General features: G+C 40.6%; 2 protein-coding genes across 2 annotated transcripts in view; both read left to right on the top strand.

Annotated features, from left to right (window-relative positions):
- Nucleotides 1-7235: 7235 nt before the first annotated feature.
- On the top strand, nucleotides 7236-8887 carry LOC146308825 (hydroxycarboxylic acid receptor 3-like). The gene has a single exon (XM_084746153.1). It carries the CDS (start codon nucleotides 7627-7629, stop codon nucleotides 8623-8625), a length of 999 nt encoding a protein of 332 aa, XP_084602279.1. The 5' UTR covers nucleotides 7236-7626; the 3' UTR covers nucleotides 8626-8887.
- Nucleotides 8888-11657: 2770 nt separating this feature from the next.
- clip1b (CAP-GLY domain containing linker protein 1b) overlaps nucleotides 11658-22571 on the top strand; it is a 37455-nt gene continuing 26541 nt past the window's right edge. Inside the window, exons 1-9 of the mRNA XM_084746151.1 lie at nucleotides 11658-11765; nucleotides 15848-16051; nucleotides 16880-17260; nucleotides 17572-17705; nucleotides 18355-18479; nucleotides 19050-19251; nucleotides 20132-20329; nucleotides 21184-21287; nucleotides 21433-21493. Coding sequence (XP_084602277.1) covers nucleotides 15943-16051; nucleotides 16880-17260; nucleotides 17572-17705; nucleotides 18355-18479; nucleotides 19050-19251; nucleotides 20132-20329; nucleotides 21184-21287; nucleotides 21433-21493 — 1314 coding nt within the window. The 5' untranslated portion in view covers nucleotides 11658-11765; nucleotides 15848-15942. The remainder of the gene's footprint in view (nucleotides 11766-15847; nucleotides 16052-16879; nucleotides 17261-17571; nucleotides 17706-18354; nucleotides 18480-19049; nucleotides 19252-20131; nucleotides 20330-21183; nucleotides 21288-21432; nucleotides 21494-22571) is intronic.

The raw sequence follows: 22571 nt of genomic DNA, 5'->3' as shown, positions 1-22571 counted from the left end.
ATTGAAGATCTTAAGAAGGCTAAAGATGACATAATGAACACATACTTTGAAATTAGAGCTCTTGCCACACCATCCACTGATGTAAGGAGACGAGTTGATACTTGTGAATCAGTTACCACAGAAATCATCATCATTGCCCACGGTAGAGCAGTAGATGATGAAGGTGAATTCAATGAGGACCAAGAAAAACACCGCCTCCATGAACTACTCCACCGTGACTATGCAAGGTCTGTATACGGCTCTGCTGCTTCCTTGACCAGTCATGGCAAGTCTGACCACAACTCCATGGCTTTGTCTATGGCAGCCAAGCGCGCAGAAGCAGCAGCTGAACTAGCGGTGAAGGAAACCAATTATGAGATGATGATAGCAGAAGAAAAACAAAAGGAAGTGATAAGAGAGCTAGAGGAGCAACAACGGAAAGCTCTAGAGGCACAAAAGCATGAATTGGAACGACTACAGGCAGAGAAGGAAGTACGAGCAGCTAAGGCCAAGTTGAAGGTATATAAAAAGGAGACAGAATGTGAAGCTGCTGACTGCATTAACAGTGAAAGGGACAAGGAGGCTGAGAGACTGCCTGTAAATGCAACCCTGCTATCACCTGTTGTAACACCCTCTCATACAGACATTTCCTCTCTCGCTCAGGTTTTTCAAGACAGCATAGCCTTAAATAGGCTTCCTGTTCCAGAGCCATTCGTTTTCAATGGTGATCCAATACGATTCACAGAATGGAAGGCAGCATTTACCTCCCTCATCGACCAAAGGGCTATCACTCCAGCTGAAAAACTCTACTATCTAAAGAAATACGTCGGTGGACCAGCACGCCAGGTACTGGATGGCACCTTCTTCCGAAACGACGATGAAGCCTACCAGGATGCCTGGAACAAACTAAACCGTCGCTTTGGGCAGCCATTCACCATTCAGAGAGCATTCAGAGAGAAGCTAAATAATTGGCCAAGGATTCAACCTAAGGATGCTGAAGGGCTCAGAAACTTCTCTGATTTTCTGAATGCCTGTCAAGATGCCATGCCTCATGTTAAGGGTCTCGACATATTAAATGACTGTGAGGAGAACCAGAAGCTCGTCCACAAACTACCAGACTGGGCAGCTTCACGCTGGAACCGACAAGTTACACAAAGCTTGAATGAAAGGCAAGAATTCCCAACTTTCAAGGACTTTGCAATGTTTGTGTCAACTGAAGCTGAGGTTGCCTGCAATCCAATTACATCCCTCTACGCACTTCGCTCGTCAGACTCTAACACTGAGAAAAGAAATCCTAGAGACACAAAGAGAAACAAGGCCAGTGTTCTCACAACTCACACCGCTACAGACATTACAAACCAAAGGTCAGACCAGAGAAAGCTTAAGACTCCATGCATTCTTTGTCAGGATAATAAGCACCAGCTCCATGCATGTCCCAGATTCATGGAGATGTCATTGTTAGAGCGACGAAACTACATAAAAGAGAATAAACTTTGCTATGGATGCTTAAAATCTGGCCATAGTGCAAAGGAGTGTCGTCGTCGTCACTTCTGTGACAACTGCAAGGGAAAGCATCCTACAGTCCTTCATGACTATAACTATAAAAAGGAAAAGTCTTCCTCAGAGATGGGGCCAAATGAAGGTGCTGCTGCAACATCACTCAGCGTAGCAAGTGAAGGTGTGTCCTGCACATCAATGGTGATGCCAGTGTGGGTGTCATCTAAAAACAATCCAACTGCTGAGAAACTTGTGTACGCCCTGCTGGACACCCAAAGTGATACTACATTTATTGACCAAGAAGTGAGTGATAATCTAAATGCTGAAAGGCATCCAGTGAAGTTGAAGTTGACAACCATGAGTGGAACGAACACAGTTCTCCCAAGTGAGAGTGTTTTTGGCCTTCGTGTAAGAGGATACAGCTCTGCCACTCAGGTCGATCTTCCAGTTGCCTACACAAAAGACTGCATACCTGTGAATCGTGCTCACATTCCCACTTGTGAGACGGCCAAGCAATGGAGTCATCTAAGAGAAATAGCAGACGAGATTCAACCACTGAAAGACTGTGAGGTTGGGCTTCTGATAGGCTACAACTGCTCTAGAGCCATGGCACCAAGGCAAGTTATTTTAGGAGGAGATGAGGAACCCTATGCTGTACGGACGGATCTAGGATGGAGCATTGTGGGGCGATCATCTCAAAGCCATGATTTGCAGAGCACAAGTCGCCTGTGTCACAGAATCACTGTAAAGGAGCTGCCTCCAGTAACCCCTGCTGATGCTATTCGTATTCTGGAATCTGACTTCAAAGATGGTAGCGAAGACAGCAAAACGGTGTCACAAGATGACATCATCTTCCTCAACAAGCTGGACAAGGGCATACAGAAAAACATACATGGCCACTATGAAATGCCTCTGCCCTTCAAAAACAGGCCCAGCTTACCTGACAACAAAAACTCAGCCATGATACGCCTCAACCACCTGAGAAGAAAGCTGCAACGGGATGAAAGGTATAAGGAGCAGTACGTCAAGTTCATGGAAGAGGTCATTGAAAGGGGAGACGCAGAGCAGATCGAGGATGGTGGGAGTGAAGGTGAGAGATGGTACATCCCCCATCACGGTGTTCATCATGCGAAGAAGCCAGATAAGCTTCGCGTTGTGTTCGATTGCTCTGCCAGACACAAAGGAACCAGTTTAAATGACCACCTCCTCTCAGGGCCTGACATGCTGAACAACTTGAGCGGAGTTCTCATTCGCTTTCGTCGGCACCCTGTTGCATTAATGTGCGACATTGAAAAAATGTTCCATCAATTTCATGTGGATGAGGCTGATCGCAACTACCTGCGCTTTCTTTGGTGGAAGAAAGGAGACTTGAACTCAACACCTTGTGAGTTCCGTATGAAGGTACATCTGTTTGGTGCAGCCTCCTCCCCTGGATGCGCAAACTTTGGGCTGAAACATCTCGCTGAGGAGAACAGTGACCTCTACCCTAAAGGCTCACAGTTTATCATGAGGGATTTCTATGTCGACGACGGGCTTGCAAGTATTGAAAGCACTGAAGATGCCATTCAGCTTGCCAGAGAAGCTCGTGAACTCTGTGCCATGGGCGGCCTCAGACTGCACAAGTTTGTGTCAAATGACAGAGATGTCCTAGAGAGTATACCACCCTCTGAACGGGCGGCCAATGTGAAAAATATGGATCTCTCATTTGACGATCTGCCACTTGAGAGAGTGCTCGGGATCCAGTGGGATGTGGAGTCTGACCATTTCCAGCTTTGTGTCAGCCTCAAGGATCAGCCTGCAACACGCCGTGGCATTCTGTCTACAGTTGCCTCCCTGTTTGATCCCCTCGGGTTTGTGGCACCAGTTCTACTCAAAGCAAAGATCATTCTCCAGGAGATGTGTAGGCGAGGTACAGGCTGGGATGATCCTCTCTCTGAAGAGCTTCAACCAAAATGGGAGCAGTGGAGAAGTGATCTAGCCCAATTGGATAATGTCACCATACCCCGCACTTACTCACCTGCTGGATTTGGAAAGGTCTTGAAGACAGAGCTGCATCATTTCTCGGATGCTAGCTTAAAGGGCTATGGTCAGTGTTCCTACTTAAGGCTTCAAAATGAAGATGGAGATGTTCACTGTGCCTTGGTTGTAGGAAAATCACGTGTCTCACCATCAAAGGTCACAACTGTCCCAAGGTTGGAGTTGGCAGCTGCAGTTGTTTCTGTCAAGATGAGCAACATGCTCAAGGAGGAGCTTGGATCTGCTGTTACTGAGGAGTTTTTCTGGACTGACTCTAAGGTGGTCTTGGGATACATCAAAAATGAAGCACGGCGATTCCACACCTTTGTGGCTAACCGAGTTCAGAAGATTCACCTCAGCTCAGCCCCTCAACAATGGAGACATATTCCAACCAGTGAAAATCCTGCTGACCACGCTTCCAGGGGCTTGAGTCCTAATGAGCTTCTGTCATCTACCTGGCTCACTGGACCCAAATTCTTGTGGAACAAGGAAATTGAGCTGCCAGCTGATGAGATCCCAGAATTAAAGATTGGAGATCCAGAGGTCAGAAGTGCTCTGACACTCAGCACCAGAACTACAGAACAAGTAAGCCTGGTTGATCGCTTGTCCAAGTTCTCATCCTGGTCACTGGCTACTCGAGCAGTTGCACGCATTTTAAGGCGCATCCGCAACAACAAATCAAACAACCTCACCACTGTAGCAGAACGAGAAGAAGCAGAATATTGCATAATCAAAGAACTTCAAAAAAATGTGTATCAAGAAGAGTTGAAACTGTTGCCCAAAGGGAACCCCCTACCATCTCACAATCCACTACACTCTCTTGATGCCTTTCTCGATAAAGACGGTGTCCTCAGGGTGGGAGGAAGGCTGTGTAACTCCTCTCTTCCCAACTCCATCAAGCACCCTGCAATCATTCCAAGAGATCATCACATTACAAAGATGATTATTGCTCATCACCACAAAGGGACAAAACATCAAGGCAAAGGCCTCACCCTTAATGAAATCAGGTCCAATGGCTACTGGATTCCAGGAATCAATAGGGCAGTAGCATCATACATTCGTCAGTGTGTCACCTGTAGACGGCACCGGAAGCCAACGGAGGAGCAAAGGATGGCTGATCTACCCCCTGAACGTGTAGAACCATCCCCCCCCTTTACCTTTTGTGGAATGGACTGCTTCGGCCCATTCTTCACAAAGCAAGGAAGGAAGGAAAACAAGAGGTATGGTCTTCTCTTCACTTGCCTTAGCTCCCGTGCTGTTCACATTGAGATGCTTGATGACATGTCTACCGACGCCTTCATCAGTGGCCTTCGATGTTTCATTGCCATACGAGGTGCTGTTCGTCAGATCAAGTCTGATCAAGGAAGCAACTTCGTAGGAGCCAAAAATGAACTCAAGGAAGCTCTAAAGGAAGTCAATGCAGACCGGCTGGCTGCATTTCTCTCTGAGAAACAATGTGACCTTTGCATGAATGCACCCTATTCAAGCCATGTTGGAGGGGTTTGGGAAAGACAGATAAGGACAGTGAGAAGCATCCTAAGGTCCACGCTCGCCCTTTCTTCTGGTAGGCTAAATGATGCCTCACTGCGAGCCTTCCTCTATGAAGCTATGGCAATCGTTAATAGTCGACCACTGACTGTTAATAACCTCAGTGACCCCCATAGCCTTGAGCCACTTACCCCTAATCATCTTTTGACTATGAAAACTGTCAAGGCCTTACCCCCCCCTGGTGAGTTTGTCAGAGAGGACATTTATGGCAAGAAGAGGTGGCGACATGTTCAATACCTGGCCGAACAGTTTTGGAGTCGATGGCGAAGAGAATACCTTGCCACCATCGCTCTCCGACAACGTTGGCATACACCAAGGAGGAATCTGCAAGTTGGAGATGTCGTCATGATGAAAGGAGAGGATGCATACAGAAATGAATGGAAATTGGGCAGAGTATCAGAAACCACTGCTGACAAAGACGGACTAGTAAGGAGAGTTAAGGTCTGCCTTGGTGACAGAGAGCTTGGCAAGAAAGGTGAGCGCCTCCACAAGATGTCTGAAGTGGAGCGCCCAGTCCAGAAACTAGTTCTACTATTAGAGACTGATTAAACTCGCTCACTCTCCCTGTATTTCATAATACCCCCCCCTTCATAACTTATAAGATTTATAATGGTTATTTGTTCTTTGCATAAGTTGTTTGAGCTCTTATAAAGGAAATGTCATTTTCAGTTAGAAATCATTCATACTTAGTGTGAACTGTATACCGTTCCATTATTTACTCATGATTTGGTGGGAGTATAAATGACTGCTGATCTGTTCATCGTCTTTTGGTTTTCTAATGTTAAGATAAATGTTCCCTCCATGCTTTTATTTTGAATGTGTTTAATTGTTACGGGCTTTTATTTTGACGCCCTTCCGGTAGCACCGGAAATGTGTGTGTCTAAGAAAGGAGGGAGACGCTTCCAAAAAAAAAAAAAACGGTTGACAGAAAGGACAAGGAAAAAACGTTACACATGCTGTTGCTGTTCACGAAGTTTTTATGCAGACTTTAAAAGCACCCTTGCCGGAATGGGAAAAAGGTATTTGTTATTTAATTTGTTTTATGAAGTTTTTTCTGTGTTAAGTGATATTGTATACCTGTTAAGGGCTCATTCATGTTCACTCTTTATTTATTTTTCTTTTGTTTTATGTCCATCCTCCCGTAGCTCTTACGGTGTCTTTAGAGAGAAATGGAAGAACAAAGGAAAGGAATTCATGTTCACAATAAATATCTCAAAAACATCAGTACGCTTCACCATTGTCTGGCTGGGTCCGCTACAACCACTGCCTCTGTTAGTTAGTTTATTGGTGATATTGTGTGACTACCGTGAACCTGAACAGTCCTTTTAAACATTAAAATCTGTTGCTGGTCTACCGCTGCTGAAAAAGAAAAAACGTACAAGAAAAAAAAAAACTAATGGAAATAAAAGGGAAAAAACGCAGAGGCAACATCACATGTTGTCTAGTCAATAAAAATAAATTGAATAAAATGGATAAAGATGACATCACATATTGTCAATATGAATAAATAAAAACAAGATTAAAATGAAATGACGTGTGTGTTTTTGTGTGGCTTTAACATTTTAAAAGGACAGTTCGGATTCACCAAAGTCACACAGTAACACAAACAAACTAACCAATGGAGGCAGCGGTCGACCAACACCTCTCTGTTCTGACAGCCAAAATTACTGATTTTCCTTATGGAGTTGGTTGGTTTGGAGAGAGTGATATTTGTTTCGGTAGTTGTTTTTTTTTTTTTTTTTACACTGCTTTACCTTGCTGTCTCTTGCCTTTGCTGTTGTATAAGTCAAATAGCTCTCTCTCCAAACCAACCAAACTCTATAGGTAATCAGTAATTTTACCTCGCAGAAAACATGAGTTGCTCGTCTACAACTGCCTCGGTCGGTTAGTTTGTTTAGTTTGACCTCAGTGTTTGAAAAGGACAGCTTAAATTGTACAACGTCACACAATAATGCAAACAAACTTACAGATTGAGGCAGTGGTAGGCCAACAACTCCTGTGTTCTGACAGGTATAATTACAGATTTCATTCAGTTTTCATTGGAGTTTGGTCGGTGTGGAGAGAACGATATTTGGCATATATAACAGTGATTTCCTGTCATAAAAGTCTGTTTGACACCAAGGTAAAGTGGTGAAAACAACATAAATATGGCATACACTTAAACTGATTTTTTTTCAGGTGGACCTTGACCACCATCTACTGTATATAATACAGACTATTTATAAGTACCTCGTACAACCCCACATCAAATAATCCGAACTATGCCTTTTTTTAATGGCCGCAGGTTATTTGTTTTTCAGGCCTCCCACTTAATGCCCATGAGTGAACCTTCTCCCCCTGCATAATAGTTTTATAATGAGGCCACACTCCCCAGACAGATAACATTTACAGTTGTTTCCAGGCTCCTCTGGGCCAATACCACTTCCCCACAGATAACAAAATGCAAAGATGTTAGCTCCAGGCAGAATCAGCATGTTTTTCTTAGTCTTTTGCATAAGAGCAAACACCACAGAAGTCACCTGACGTGGCAGATCTTTATGGACTCTATAAAAAGCAGCACTGTCTTTGCTGTGCTGCATTGAAAGGATGAATATAACTCAAGGGGACGTGTGTTGTGCCTTCGAGGCGCCCATCCTCGACCAGTTGCTGCCTCCCATCCTGGTCTTGGAGTTCATGTTCGGACTGATGGGGAACGTCATCGCCTTGTGGATGTTCATCTTCCACATGGACACGTGGAAACCCAATGCCGTCTACCTGACTCACCTGGCCGTTGCAGACTCCATTGTTTTGTTCTGCCTGCCTTTCAGGGCCGACTACTACAGGCGTGGGAAGGACTGGCTCCACGGCGATGCCCTCTGCCGCATCCTGCTCTTCCTGCTCGCAGCCAACCGTGCAGCGGGGATCTTCTTCCTCACTGCCGTTGCCGTCGATCGCTACTTAAAGATAGTCCACCCTCGGAACAAGATCAACCAAATGGGCATCGGCTACGCTCTCTGGGTCTCCCTTGGCCTCTGGGGTCTGATCTTTCTTGCAACTGGGTATCTTCTCGCTGACGAGCACTTCTTCTACAACAGCAACCGCACCCAGTGTGAGAGCTTCAACATCTGCATGGGCTTCAGTCCCCTCTCCACTTGGCACAACACGTTCTACGTCGTCCAGTTCTTCCTCCCCACCTCGATCGTCGCTTTCTGCACCATCAGAATCATGTGGCAGCTGAGGAGCAGCAGCAGGACCATGGACAAAAAGGGGAAAATCAAACGGGCCGTCCAGTTCGTCTTGGCCGTGGCTCTGATTTTCGTCACCTGCTTCTTTCCCAGCACCATATCGCGCATCGCCGTGTGGATCCTCAAGGTGTGGTACAACGAGTGCAAGTACTTTGAAGAGGCCAACCTGGCGTTCTACACGTCCGTGTGTTTCACCTACTTCAACAGCGTCCTCAACCCCGTGGTGTATTATTTCTCGAGCCCGGCCTTCAGCGGCACCTTCAAGAAAGTCCTGAACAAACTGCTGGGAAGGAGCGACGACAGCGATCAGAATGATTCATCTGACAACGAGATTTCCACCGTCGATAGTAGAAGAGTATAACTCTCGTGTTACCTGGTAACACTGCAGGGATGCATAATGCATGTTAAAGTCCTGGATATATATACAATCCCTATTATCTTCCAGCGGGGGTCTGCAACCTTTAAGATCAAAAGAGACATTTTCGGCTCTCTTCTACCTTTAATTTGTCATCCATAACCACTGTGGAAATTTAGAGCAAAAAGAAATATTAAAATCTTCTTTTTTGATGTATAGGCTACATATTTTTACAGCTAGCCATTGTAAAAATCACTTTTACACTGGAAAAAAAACAGCTGATATGACTAATATGTCATGTATTTTTGACTTTTGATCCCAACTGAAACTTTTGAAAAAGTTTTACCAACTACTGATTTTTTGTTGAGATAATTTACTTTTCCTCTTTAGATAAACTTAAAGCTTTGAGTTTTAGAAACCCAAAAATGTGTTTAAATAAGTATAGAGTCAGGTCTTTCAAATGAATTTTAATATTTTCAATTAAAATCATTTAATTTTCAAGCACCAAAATAATAACTCGCAGCTCACTGTGGCCAAATTTTGAAATGAATGAATTTTCTAAAACTCAAACATGCAAGTTTATATAAAGAAGAAAAGTAAAATTATCTCAACTAAAGATTATAGGTTTGTAAAACTTTTGGCAAAAGTTTATTTCAAAACTGAAGAGTTTGAGTTGGGCTCACAACTCATCTCAGTTATCTTTTGCAGTATAAAAGTGATTCTTAGATCGGCCAGCTCTTATGTTTGGAAATAAACTTTAAAAGGTTTTGCCAACCTATAATCTTCAGTTAGGATAATTTACTTTTCTTCTTTAGATAAACATAAATCTTTGAATTACAGAAATCCAAAAGGAAGTATTTTCAAATTTTTGGTCACAGTGAGCTGTGACCCTGATCTGTTGTTGGATTGGTAGCTGAAAACAATCGGTTTTAATTGAAAATATTAAAATTTTTCACTTTCACTTGAAATAATTTACTCTATAATTTTTTCAGCAATTTTGGGGGTTTCTAAAACTCAAAGCTTTAGATTTATCTAAAGAAGAAAAGTAAACTATCTCAACAAAAGATCAGCCATTTGCAAAACTTTGGCTCAAAAGTCAAAAATCTATTGCAGTATGTTGCCTTGAAATTTTGAGTTGTCTCAACTTTTTCATGGTCCTACAACAATGATAAATTGAAATTAAAATGTAAAACAAAATAAATGTCATTCATTGCATGTAATTTTTTTTTTGCCAAAGTCACAGGAGACGATCTAAAGAGCCGCAGGTTCAGACCCCCGCACTAAGGTCTAATTATTAAAAAATGTAGAGAAGAGGTTTTGCTGTGAAAAAAATAATAAAATAACCCATCTAAAATAATAATTAGCAGCTTAGTGCTGTGTACTTGTATTGGTATAACCACTGTGAGTGTTTAAAATAATTATGAGCGATTAACAGTGAAAAATATTCTTCATTTGTGATGTGACCTGTTCAAATCTGCTCCCTAAATTATTAAGGTAACAATATCTATCAAATAAGTGATGTAATGTCTGTGTCCAATTTTTCTCAGTAAAGCTGATCATATAAGTTGTTCATGTAATACTTATAATACTTTGAATTTTAATATTTAATATATTTTTTAAATATTTACACTACAAATCAGTTTAAGAGCCAGAGGGAATTTACGTGACTTCAGTTCTGTCAGTTAACTCACAAACTGAACATCTGCTGCAGTGAAGTTTTCTGTGATACCTGAGTCCAGGTATGGAGGACCAAAAGTGTTACAGAAAAATAAATAAAGTAAAATAAAGGCATTTAATTAATTAATTAATAACTAATTGTAGACTACAATAAAAACAGGCATGAATAATGTGTTCGCAAATTAAATTCTAGATTAATAGACTAAAGTACAAAATAATTACTTATTTTATTTATTTTTAGCTAATAGAAGAAGGAATTTCAGATGGCTTTTAAATGCCAAATTATGTGTATTTGCAGTTCATGAATCAAGTTATTTCTCTAGATTTTTAAATCCCATTATTTATGAATTCATCAATCTATTTTTATATTACGCACTTATTGCCTGTTTTATATTGTTTTTGAACTGTTTACTGAAATTGCAAATTAATATATTATTTAGCTCTCTTCATAAACTGCATTGTCAAACAGATTTTTAAAAATCTTGTTATTCATAAATTTATCAGTTTATTGAAATTATGTACTAATTGATGTTTTATTGTAAATCCCCTTTATATCTGCTTTTTATTATTGTTATATATGTGTATATGTAATACTATTATTATATTTATTTATGAATTTGCTTTTATTTTTTGTATGCTTTGTAATTTAGTCTTTATTTATATATTTATAAATGAATTTTAAACGCATTTAACGGCTATTTATATTGTACAATTAGTTATTCATTAATGAAGTGATGTATTGTGATTTCTGACACTTGCGGATCTTCATACTGGGAGGACTGGGAGCATGCAGGTGATTTCTACTAATTCTGTAAAACACAATTTTTTCCTTTTTTTTTTTTTTTTTTGTCTTTTTGTCATTGTGTACATATACATTTGCACATGTCAATTTCCAGTCTTTTAATTCTGTCACATTTTGTTTTCAATAAATTAATTAAACATTATGAGAGCAAAAAAATATATATTGCATAACACTTTTGTGCTATTTTTTGTCTTTTCCGTCTTGAGAAATCGTATTTCAACACTTAGGTTCTGGGATGTACGCTCTTACATTTGGTTCCGTGAAGGCACCATATGTTCCCGAGGTGACGTCATTCTGTGTGAAGCTGGGGTTGGGCTGGGAAACGGCCGTGTTTAGGTGGGAACCCCGGATCCGCGAAAGATCTCGCGAGAGTGATAATCATAACCCAAAAAAGCTCTTAACCCAACCCAAACCAAGTGTTTTGTCCCTAAATCTCAGCAGACTTTAGCCACAGCGTTGGTAGGTTATGAAAATTTGTACAAATCGCAAAGTGAGGAAACGATTTGTGAAAATCTCGCGAGATTTCTGGAAATCTGGGATTCCCATCTAAACGCGACCCCTGGGCTCGGAAAGAAGAGCCGCTGGAAAAACATGTAACGGTGCAAGGTACGCTGCACCTACACCCACGACATCCCTAACTGAGACCCAGTTCACCAAAAGAGACCAAGTAAGACAACACAGCATCTCTTTCCACACCTGTCTGCTTTTATTTTACTTTAATGTCACCTCAGGAGAGCGTTAGTTGTCTTACGTTTACCTCAGTTTGTGCTTTCTCGCTAATCTGAAGCTAGCTAGCTTCGGTAGTTGGAGCGCATTCCAGCGGAGACCGAGGCTACACTGGCCGGACACGAAATATGACATTCAGGAATAAGTTTAATCACTGGTCAGTAACGTGTTTGATCAAATTATTGTGGCATTAAATGTGTAAGATGGTGAGAGAAAGTGTTTTGGCGGTTTACACCCAAGTTAGATGCAGCAAGTAGGAGCCCAGCCCAGACACAAACAGCTCGGGCCAGTCTCATCATCTGTTTGTCATGTCAGATAAATAATTTATACGTGTATTGTTTGGTTCATATGTTTAAATCTAGACTGAGTGTTAAAGGCTAATGATAAAGCAGTGTTAGTGTGAGGTGCTGCCGCCGACTGTGGAGCTACAGGAGGAGGTTTGACAGCTCTGGGTGTGCTTGTTGTTTTGGTCTGGCTGCACCGGCTGGGCGGAGGGAGCAGCAGACTGGAGGGCTTCTCCTGTTACCTGGTTACCTGGTTACTGCCTGGGATCAGTCTCAAACAGAGGCTACACCTTTTCTTCTGTGTTACCATAAAGTGTAAAATGCAAGAGGATAAATTTGGTCAGTTCCTCTGTATTTATTTAGCAGTGATTCACCACCACAGCAAACACAAACATTATGATTAAGCTTTAAAGTTCATTCCAAAATCATACATCAAACTTTTTTTCCCACTGGCCTGTGATGTCATTTCCCCGTCCAGATAGTTTTGGTGTGAGTTACAGAGTTTTGGAACTATCAGCTGTAAAGATGTCTTTTCTCCATTTTAAAATATTCAACATCGGTGTCTCTTTCCAGAAATCCTGACCTGGTTACACAAGAAAATCCACAGACCTCGATGTGATCAGTTTCATGTAGAGCTGCAAAGATTAATTGATTGATCAATTATTAATCAATTATTAAACTAATCGCAAACTATAATTGATTAATCGGTTTGGGTCATTTTTTATGAAAAAAAACCAAAATTATCTGATCCTGGCTTCTTAAATGTGAATATTTTCTGGTTTCTGAGGATATCATCTGCTACTTTAAAAAACTGTGATTAAAAGTTTTCAATATTTTAGGAACCAGAATAGCTAATGTTAGCTATAAAGTTAACCAAAAGTTAAAAAAAAGTTCTCAAGCTTCATTGAGAAAATACTCGACCAATTAATCGACTATGAAAGTAATCGTTAGTTCCAGCCCAACTGAACACACTCTGGCTGGACATGAAGAAGTGGTTAAATCAGTTTTCTCACCTTTTTTTCTGTTTACTTTTTCCTTTCTCTTTCTTTTCCCTCTTTCGTATTTTATGTTATATTTGTGAAATTATGTGATAGCAGTTCCCCATTCAGTATAAATGCAGAAATACTTCCAATAAAAATAAAAATAGCTAGAAATGGTGTTTGTCTGTGCTCAATTTGTATGATACAAACCAAAATTAAAGCATTTTGGTATCAATTATAAATGATGCTACATCCAAAAATAACTAATTTCTCTTGTGTCATACGAAATGAGCAAGGAGAAACTTTATTTCCAGCTTCTTGGATAGAAAGCAGAGTTTGAGAAACCAGTTAAAAACATTTTTTATCGAGCTGCAGACATCATTTTTGTCTCAGATTGTTGAGGACTTTGAAAAAAAAACTTCCAGAACAGCAGTGAATGTTGTTAAACAACCTCCAGAATGTTTCAAATATTTCCTGAGCATTAATTTTTCATAAAAACAGATGGTTCGCTCTGTGACTGGAATGTAGAGGCACAAACTGGGGATATAAGACACTATTGTTCCCTTGTTAGTCACAATTTGATTAAATGCAAATTGATTTAAGAAAATGGAGGCTAACAAGGTGAAGCAGGACCAGCTTTAAGCCCCTTATATTTTTAGCTGTGCTTTAACGAGGCTTATATTCCCAAACAAATTTCCAGTTATTCAAAGTACCACAAACCATGAGACACATGATTTACATGGACGGATGTACGGAGATCCAGTCTGATTGTCTGTGATACTGACGCACTGTAAACAAACTGAACACGTCTGTACTGTATTTTAAACAAGAACATCATCAGTTTTTAGGCGTGTTTACAGGTAGGCCAGAAAGACTAACTGAAATATCATTGAAATAACAACATGGCCAAGTGCTATATCTCCTGATTATTTTCATTGATGATTAATCTGTCAGTTATTTTCTTTCTCATGACACATGAGCTCCACATGTTTGGACCTATTGTTCAACTGACAACTTAGAAACCCAACATTCAGTCCATCTAATTTAGACAAAAAAAACTTCTGCACATTTATTTTTATCTTTTTATTTCATTTAATGAGATGAAGAATATAATGTCTTAACTTTGTAGCTAACATTAGCGAGGAAACAATCACTTTTGGTTAACTTTTTAGCTAATCTTAGATAGACCCAGCTTTTTTTGTACATTATTCAGTTCTATTTTTAGTTCTAGGCGAGTTCTACTGCATATGTGAAAAGTTGTTTCAATCATTTTGTGACTTGAGTCAGCATCAGTTGAAGAGCAAAAGTTTAGAATTATCTCTGCTTGAGGCTACAGGACTTGAGTTAGCTAGCATAACTAGCATAACATTCCAGAGTCTTCCACTGAACTGTCTGTGATTGTGTTGCATTGTGGGCAATGTAGGCACCAGGATATGACAAGGAATAAAAAAAACAATAGGTCTTGTTCTGTTGCATCGATTTGACTTGATCCATTCTTCACAGACAGCAGCAGGTTTTAATCTGTAGTTAAACCAGAACATTTAACCTGTTTTCATGAACACTGCTTAAATTCACCTTAGTCTGAGACCTGAATAGAAAACACCAGGACTGGTGTGAATCTTGAGACAAAATTAGCAGCAGAGCTAAAAAGAAATCATTCAGAAAACTTTAGCGTGAAGAAGAAAATGCAGCTAAAACAAATTGTGTCAAACCATCCAGTTACTGAAAGACTCATTTCTCTGACCTCTGACCTCTGTAGTGAACGTTGGTTCTCTGTCAGATCAAGGCTGCACAAAGTCGAGTCTGCAGACCCAAACTGTCCTGCCATTAGGTTTGATTTGGTCCACCAGATGTTTCTAACTAATAAAAAATCTACTATACTGATTTGGATCAATATATTGATTCACTGGTGAATGATCCAATATACTCAAAGTGAAAATACTGATCTATATCGTGTGTAATGGGTTTGCAGATTTTGTGAATTCTTCTTAACCGATTGAGAACATTAACAAGTGATTAATCGATTGATCTAATAATTAACAAGACACATGATGCACATTTTTCCTCATTTTTTCAGAAGTTAAACCTGCCTAATTTAAGCTTTGATTAAGTCCTAGAGTAGCTCCAATCCTCCCTTTTACAGGCGGCTTAGTGTAATTCAGAACAGGCTGAATCTCAGACTGTCAAGTCACATTTCAGTCTGGTTCTGTGAAACCAGTCCTGTTTCCGTGCCTGTCCTGACCTCAGAGGGAATCATCTGAAGAAAACGGACGTACAGTCCGGCTGCCGCCCAACACCTACAAGACCTGCAGGGGCAAAAAAAACAAAAAAAACAGCTGATCTTCCAGAGAAACGAACGTCCGTTTGAGGCAGAAATAATTGCAGGTGCCTTAGAGGCAAAGTCATTTGCTTTTATGTCACATGACACAAGGTCATCTCACTGGGCGCCACATTTCTTACATGAGTGATGATGAATAGTGTGGTTATAAACAGTCGGCTGTGAAATACTTCAGGACGTGTTGAGGCAGTTGTGGCTTTGACACAAAATTATGTGAATAAGAGTTATTTTTAAACATTTAAATTTTCATTTATGAGCTGAATATGAATTATTTCATCAGCTAAAATGTGCATCACAGCCCAAACTTGTTGACCTTTAGATCTCAAAAATAGGGAGCATTTCTAAATCAAAGCAGGGGAGTTTCAAATAATTAGTTTTTATATTTCCACTGATTGAGGGAAACTTTCTTTTTGTTTTCCAGCTCCCCTCCATCACACTGGGACTTTGTTGGGTGGTGGGGAAGGCCTAGTCCCCCACCTCGATCAGGCCAGGCCACCCCCTCCCCCTCCCTTACCCATGGACAAACAAGGAACCATGAGCACATCAGGCAAAGTCAGCGGGCTCAAACCCCCCAGTAAGATCGTCCGTCCATCTGGGGTGCCAACAAAGACGTCTCCGTCCTCTGGTAAGAACTGGTGACACTGTCTGATCTGCTCACATACAGGCAGCAGGACGTCCCGAACAAGGAAACACAAGAGAGCGTCTGTGTGTAAGAAATGAATAAGAGCAGAGGGAATATCAAGCAGCTCGTGCTGTTTGCTCTGAGTAAACATTTAAGACACTAAACCACAGCAGGGTGTCAATCTGATTACAGAGTCCATCCTTTAATCAGGAACTGACTGAACTGAGAGACGTGGACCGTCTCCTCCCACTAACCCAGCAGTCTGCAACTTTTACTATCAAAAGGGACATTTTTGGAGTCACTTTTTAACAAAAAATGTCCCAATTCTCCTGATTTCGGCCCCTTAAAATTGTGAATATTTTCTAATTTTCAGACCTTCATGACAAGAAAACTGAATATGTGTTGTGGATAAAAAAGATATTTGAGGACATTATAGATTGATGGATTTTTATTTCAAAATTATGGTAAGAATAACAGTGAAAACAGAACAGAAAAAACTGTACAAGTTTACTGAAGAAATTATCAAAAAAAAAAACAAAACAAGAAACAATTATCTTGTGCTTCAGGAAACACTAATTGACATTTTTCACCATTTTCAAAACAATTAATGCAGAAAATAATCGACAGATTAATTGAAAATAATCTTCAGTTTTAGCCCCAATATATTAAGGTCCATAAAACAAGAAATCATACGACTCAGTTCACAGCCAATTTAAAAAAATGAGATGTTTGAAAGAAAAGACTGATGTAGCGTTACCATGGTAACCATGGTCAACGACTTTGGACAAACAGGTTAAATTGAGGTTAATAAAGTGTGAATTGTGATTTCAGGCGCTCCAAAGACAGTTCCTCCTGAGAAGACCCCCGGCGGCGTGACGTCCCCGACCCAAGAGGGAAGCACGGACTTCCAGATCGGAGAGAAGGTCTGGGTCAACGGCAACAAGCCCGGCTACGTGCAGTTCATCGGGGGCACGCAGTTTGCTCCGGGCCAGTGGGCGGGGATCGTGCTGGACGAGCCCATCGGGAAGAACGACGGGTCTGTGGCAGGGGTCCGGTACTTTCAGTGCGAGGATGGGAGGGGCATTTTCACGCGGCCCTCAAAGCTCTCCAGGACGGCGCTGCCGGAGAAGGAGGCGAACGGGAGGCAGGCCAGTCCGGCGCCAGGAGCCACAGCAACGAGCGAGGCGGCACCTGCGGGCACTACCTCAATAGGTAAGAGTGAAAATACAGAAAACATGGATGCTGGCAGGGTTCTGCAGGTTCTGAAAAAATACATCCAACAGCTACAGCTTTACCAGAAAAAACTGATTGAAATATGAAGTTAAATAATTTAAAAATTCAACCAGTAACCACTAATACAAACAATTATCAAACAATTGTACAGGTACTTTTTTGCCAGTATGGAATCAAAATAGGTCTCTAATGTTTTAATAATGGTTTTAAAATGTCTTTAACTTGTTGAAACTTACAGAAACTTTGTTAGATCTCATATCAGAATATTAAAAAACGTCTCCTTTGTTCAGCTCAGGGCACCGGCATAAAGACGAGCGCTGCTCTGAACCGAATGATCACGTCCAGCGAGTCGGTGTCGAACCTCTCAGACACCGACTCTATGAAGAAGAACAAGAGGGAGCTGAGGCTCGGGGATCGCGTGCTGGTGAGCAGCTCCGTGGCTTTAAAGCAACAAGTCATGATTTTTTTTTTCTATCCTAAATCTTGTTTTTTTCTTTTTTCTATTTATTTGTATAAATGCTCCAAGTCAGATTCAGCAAACTCTCTTTTCTGCACAAACCTGTCAAATCGCAGAACCAGAACCAAATCACAGTTTTAGAAAGAGGAACAGTATTTGAGGAAACATCATCATAATGAGGTGCTGAAGAGCTGCAGAGATGATCGAACCTAAAAATCTTGTTCTTCAGATGAAAGAAAACATGTTTGTTTGGTTCAGACCTCAGTAAATATCACAGCATCATGATTTTAATAGTTTTTCTTTCAGTAAAAATGAAAATTGTGATGCAAACTATAATTTCCACTAATCATATTATATATTGCAATTACAATTTCAGTCAAAATAAAAACAATATGACTTTTTTTTTTTTACCACATCCTGCAGCCCTGATTCAAAGGTTCTGCTGTTGATCAATGTTTACTGTTTGTAAGAGGAGATAAACAATAAATCTTAGATGAGGGGCAGGTCATTCTGCCACTGGACACCGTTTGTACAGAGAAAAGAACTGAGTTGTAATTAGAGAAGAAAAAGAACTCAGTAAATCAAAGTGATTTTGATGTTTTTTGTGTGTTTGGAGGTTGGAGGTACGAAGGCAGGAGTGGTTCGGTTCCTGGGAGAGACAGACTTCGCCAAAGGAGAGTGGTGTGGAGTGGAACTGGACGAACCGCTCGGAAAGAACGATGGAGCCGTTGCAGGAACCAGGTAAAGAACATCAACAAAGGACGAGTGTCTGATGTCTGTTTTAGAACATTAATACTGTAAACCAGGGATGAGAACAATTAAATAATAAATGAAATCAATAAATAAAATTTAATCAACCTGTTATCAAATAAACACCCTGAAGGGCTGAGGTTCTACCCAGAACCATTTGCTTTGGAGGAACCCTTTTGAGAAGACAGGGTTTGTCAAGGATTCTTTGTTAGACTAAGGTTTCCATTAAGAACCCTTTTCATGCAAAGAACCTTTTTTTTTAGAGGGTTTTTAAGGGTTGTTTGTACCATAATATAAAAAGATTTGCAGTAGAACCCCTTGTCTGGTTCTAGATAAAACCCCTGGAATATAAAAAGGTTCTCTGTAGAACCCCCTTGTTAGATCCTTGTTAACACCCTTAGAAAGGTAGAAAGGTTCTGGATAGAACCTCCAGATAGGGTTCTAGGTGGAACCTATCATAGATGGTTACAGGTATAACTCTTTAAAGTTGGGTTCTAGGTAGAACTGTTTGAAAGAGCTCTAACTGTAACAGTTCCTGAACCAGCTGTTTCTGTTTCTCAGATATTTCCAGTGCATGCCGCGGTACGGTCTGTTCGCTCCGGTGCACAAGGTGACGCGTATCGGCTTCCCCTGCACCACGCCCACCAAGGCCAAGAGCTCGAGGAGGAGGTCGACCCTGAAGAGGAGCCCGAGCGCCTCCTCCATCAGCTCGCTCAGCTCCGCCACCTCCTCCGTCAGCGGCAGACCGAGTCGAGCGGGACTGGTGAGACTCACACACAGATCAGAGTAATCAGATTACTTCCTGAACAAGATTTCATTTTTCTGTTAAACACGAGGCGACTTTTTCCATCATTACCTGTCTTCGTTCGCAGTAGGTTCTCTTTCTCCCCTAAAAGTTCTCAAACAGTTTTGTCCATCGTTCTGCCGTCCCTCCATGACTGACTGAAGACACACTGCAGCCCTGTCCTCTCAAAATACAGAATATCACAATATCATAATTAAAAAATGTCTCAATATCAAACCCAACTGTGACAATATCTACCTATATTACATGGTTAATTATTTTATCTGATCCTTTTCATTTCATTTTATAAAAGGACTGCTAGTGGCAGCACACTGGTTTGTTTATTTTGCAATTTTTACATAATTTGACATAATTAAAACATCCATTACCAAAGACAATTAATTTTTTGTATGCTTAAGTCATGGCTGGCCACTTTTATTTTGTTTTATTAAGGAAAAAGAAAGCAGAAATGCTCCTTTAACCAATACTTAAAAATATTAATCATTATTAATTACTTAATTTATTTACTTTCTTTTTTCCCCATTTTAAGTGGAATAAGTTTACTTATTCAACAAATGACTCTGCCAGACAAACCAATTTCAAACGAGGCGCTGTCTTAACTGCACTTTCAGTCAATCAATGATCAATCATTAAGATCACTGGTTAAAAGTAAAAACAAATTTTATATAGACCAAATCTGCTGTGAAATCAGATTTATTTTTTTGTTTTTTTTAATATCTTGATAAATATTTCATAGTTTTATTTCATATTTTGCCACCTCAGAGTTCTGACACAGTTTAAACACGGTTTGTAATAAAATGTAAAAACGCACAGAATGTTTTATTGGTTTCTCTTCCAGCTGACGGAGACGTCTGCTCGATACGCTCGTAAGATCTCGGGCACCACGGCGCTGCAGGAGGCCCTGAAGGAGAAGCAGCAGCACATCGAACAGCTGCTGGCGGAGAGAGACCTGGAGAGGTGTGAGGTGGCCAAGGCGACGAGCCACGCGGGAGAAGTGCAGCAGGAGCTGACGCTGCTGAGGAAAGGACGCGATCAGGTCTGATGCACGCACACGTGGACGCTATCTGCAGGCCAACAAAAGCACGTAAAGGGAGTCTAGCCATCTAATAACTTACCTCTCTTTACTCAAATAAAGAATAGTTCATAAAGTGCTTGTAATTCACATGAATAGACACTGAAAAATTAAAATTCCAACTTTTTTATTGGTATTTTTGACAGGCATAGAGATAAAACACAAAAAGACAAAACACCAAACAAAGAGCCTTACAGACGATAACTGCGGCTAAAAGAAACCACAACCTTCCATGTTTTGACAGTTTAACACAACTCCATATTAATCCAAATAAAAATAAGGTGGAAGATTTAATCAAATGCGCTCCTAACATCTTATGCAAGAAAGATTTTCCACATTTTTCTGCTTTTTCACAAAAATATAACAGATTCACAAGAGTCCCTTCCTCTTTACCACGTCTCCAGCAGGAACTGGTGTCGCTTAGTTTCAGTTTTACCAATTCAGAGGCCTCCAGTAACTTCTACTGATCATTTCATAAAGTATCAGCTGAGATTGTGCTTCATGTTTATTTCTTGACCAGTATCTTTTTTCCAACCCAGTTTTAATTTTAATCCTGTGTTGAGCAGCAAAAGATTCTCAGGTCCAAAACTTTGTTTGGTTCAAGATGATTTTTATTCACTCTGCAGCAACACGGTGGTGCGATGCTGTCTGATGGAGTAGGTTTGTTCATCCCTGCTGACCAGAAGGAAAATAAATTCCAAACTTTTTAAAGATAACATATCAATAGTGGGGAAAAAAACAGGATCTAAATGTGTCCTACTCTCTCTGGTGCATCAACAGGTCAGCTAACTGAGTGATATTCATCCTGTGTGTTACAGTATGCAGTCGAGATGGAGGCAAAGTTGGATCAGCTGCGTTCGCTGGTGGAGGCAGCAGATCGAGACAAAGTGGAGCTGCTCAACCAGCTGGAGGAGGAGAAGAGGTGGGTGGTCTGACATAAACACATGAATCTGTTCATAAATAACATGAAATCAGGGGCGAGAGCGGCGGACAGCACGTGTCAGTGTGTGATGTGTACCGTAGAGATGCTCTCGGAGGAAATGTTTTTCATTGTCCCTGTTTGACAGAAAAGTGGAAGACCTGCAGTTTCGTGTGGAGGAAGCGTGCATCACCAAAGGAGACCTGGAGGTAACTCTGTGGTTATATAATCTGGTCCTCAATTAAACATCTTCCCTCACTGTCTCAAACTATAAATCTCCCAGCTGTCAGACTGATGTTTTCTTTATGAAATTCATGTTTGAATTATTGACAAACTGGGTGGAGAGTTTATTAACTTATTTTACTTTTCCACACTCACTCAGTCATTATTAAAGGGACAGTTCAGATTGTTTGAAGTGGGGTGTTTTGAGGTGCTCATTCATACCAACAGTAGAAGGTGGTCAACACGCCTCGCTGCATGTAGTCATGCAGTGTAGTTTGACAAAGCCAGACGTCTCTCAAACACACAAACACATTCTGCTACAGGGGAAAAAACACCCTGCCTTGTCGAGTAGGGCTGAATGATTTTGAAGAAATATCTAACTGCAATTATTTTGACTGATACTGCAATTGTAATATGATTTCCCATATTAGAAGGAAGGATAATTTGTACATTATTATTCTCATTTTCATTGAAAAACACATTAAAATGTTTACGGTGTGTTATTGTTTTCAGCGATCTGAACTAAACAAAGATGTTTTCTGAAGTCTAGAGAATGATGTGTTGGTCGAATTAGCTGGTCAGGCTTTGTGTCGACCTTCATCTACTGCAGGTAATACACCCACTATGGATAAGCACATCATGGAACCCCACTTAAAATAATCCAAACTATCCCTTTAAAACCAGTCAAAATAATGTCGACCTCCTCCTGTGTACGAGTTTCTATCCTTTGATGTCTTTTGTTTTTACTTGCTCTGTTCATATCTTATTAAATACCAAATTAAGTGACTTTAAAAGTGTTACAAAAATTGGCCTCTAACTTACTTTACCTCTTTTCCTTTTATTAAAAATAAGATGTGGTGATTAAATCCATCATTCTGTCTAAGGTTTTTCCTTTTCCGGCACTCTGAATCATTCATTGGCTTTTCTTGCTCAGACATGTCTTTTCTTCCCGCTCCTCTCATTTATTCATTCATGCTTAATTCACTCATCCTTCCTCTCAGATTTTTCCACCCATCTGCAGCACTTTGAATTACCATCCTCTCGTCATCCTTTCATCCACACGCC

The sequence above is a fragment of the Lutjanus erythropterus genome, chromosome 20 (assembly GCF_056507025.1).
Source record: "Lutjanus erythropterus isolate fLutEry1 chromosome 20, fLutEry1.hap2, whole genome shotgun sequence".
NCBI lineage: Eukaryota > Metazoa > Chordata > Actinopteri > Lutjaniformes > Lutjanidae > Lutjanus > Lutjanus erythropterus.
The sequence above is the reverse complement of the archived record's forward strand: the minus strand, read 5'-3'. Positions and strand labels throughout refer to the sequence as shown.

Coding starts and splice junctions, on each gene's coding strand:
- LOC146308825 (XM_084746153.1), top strand. CDS start 7,627: ATGAATATAACTCAAGGGGACGTGTGTTGTGCCTTCGAGGCGCCCATC.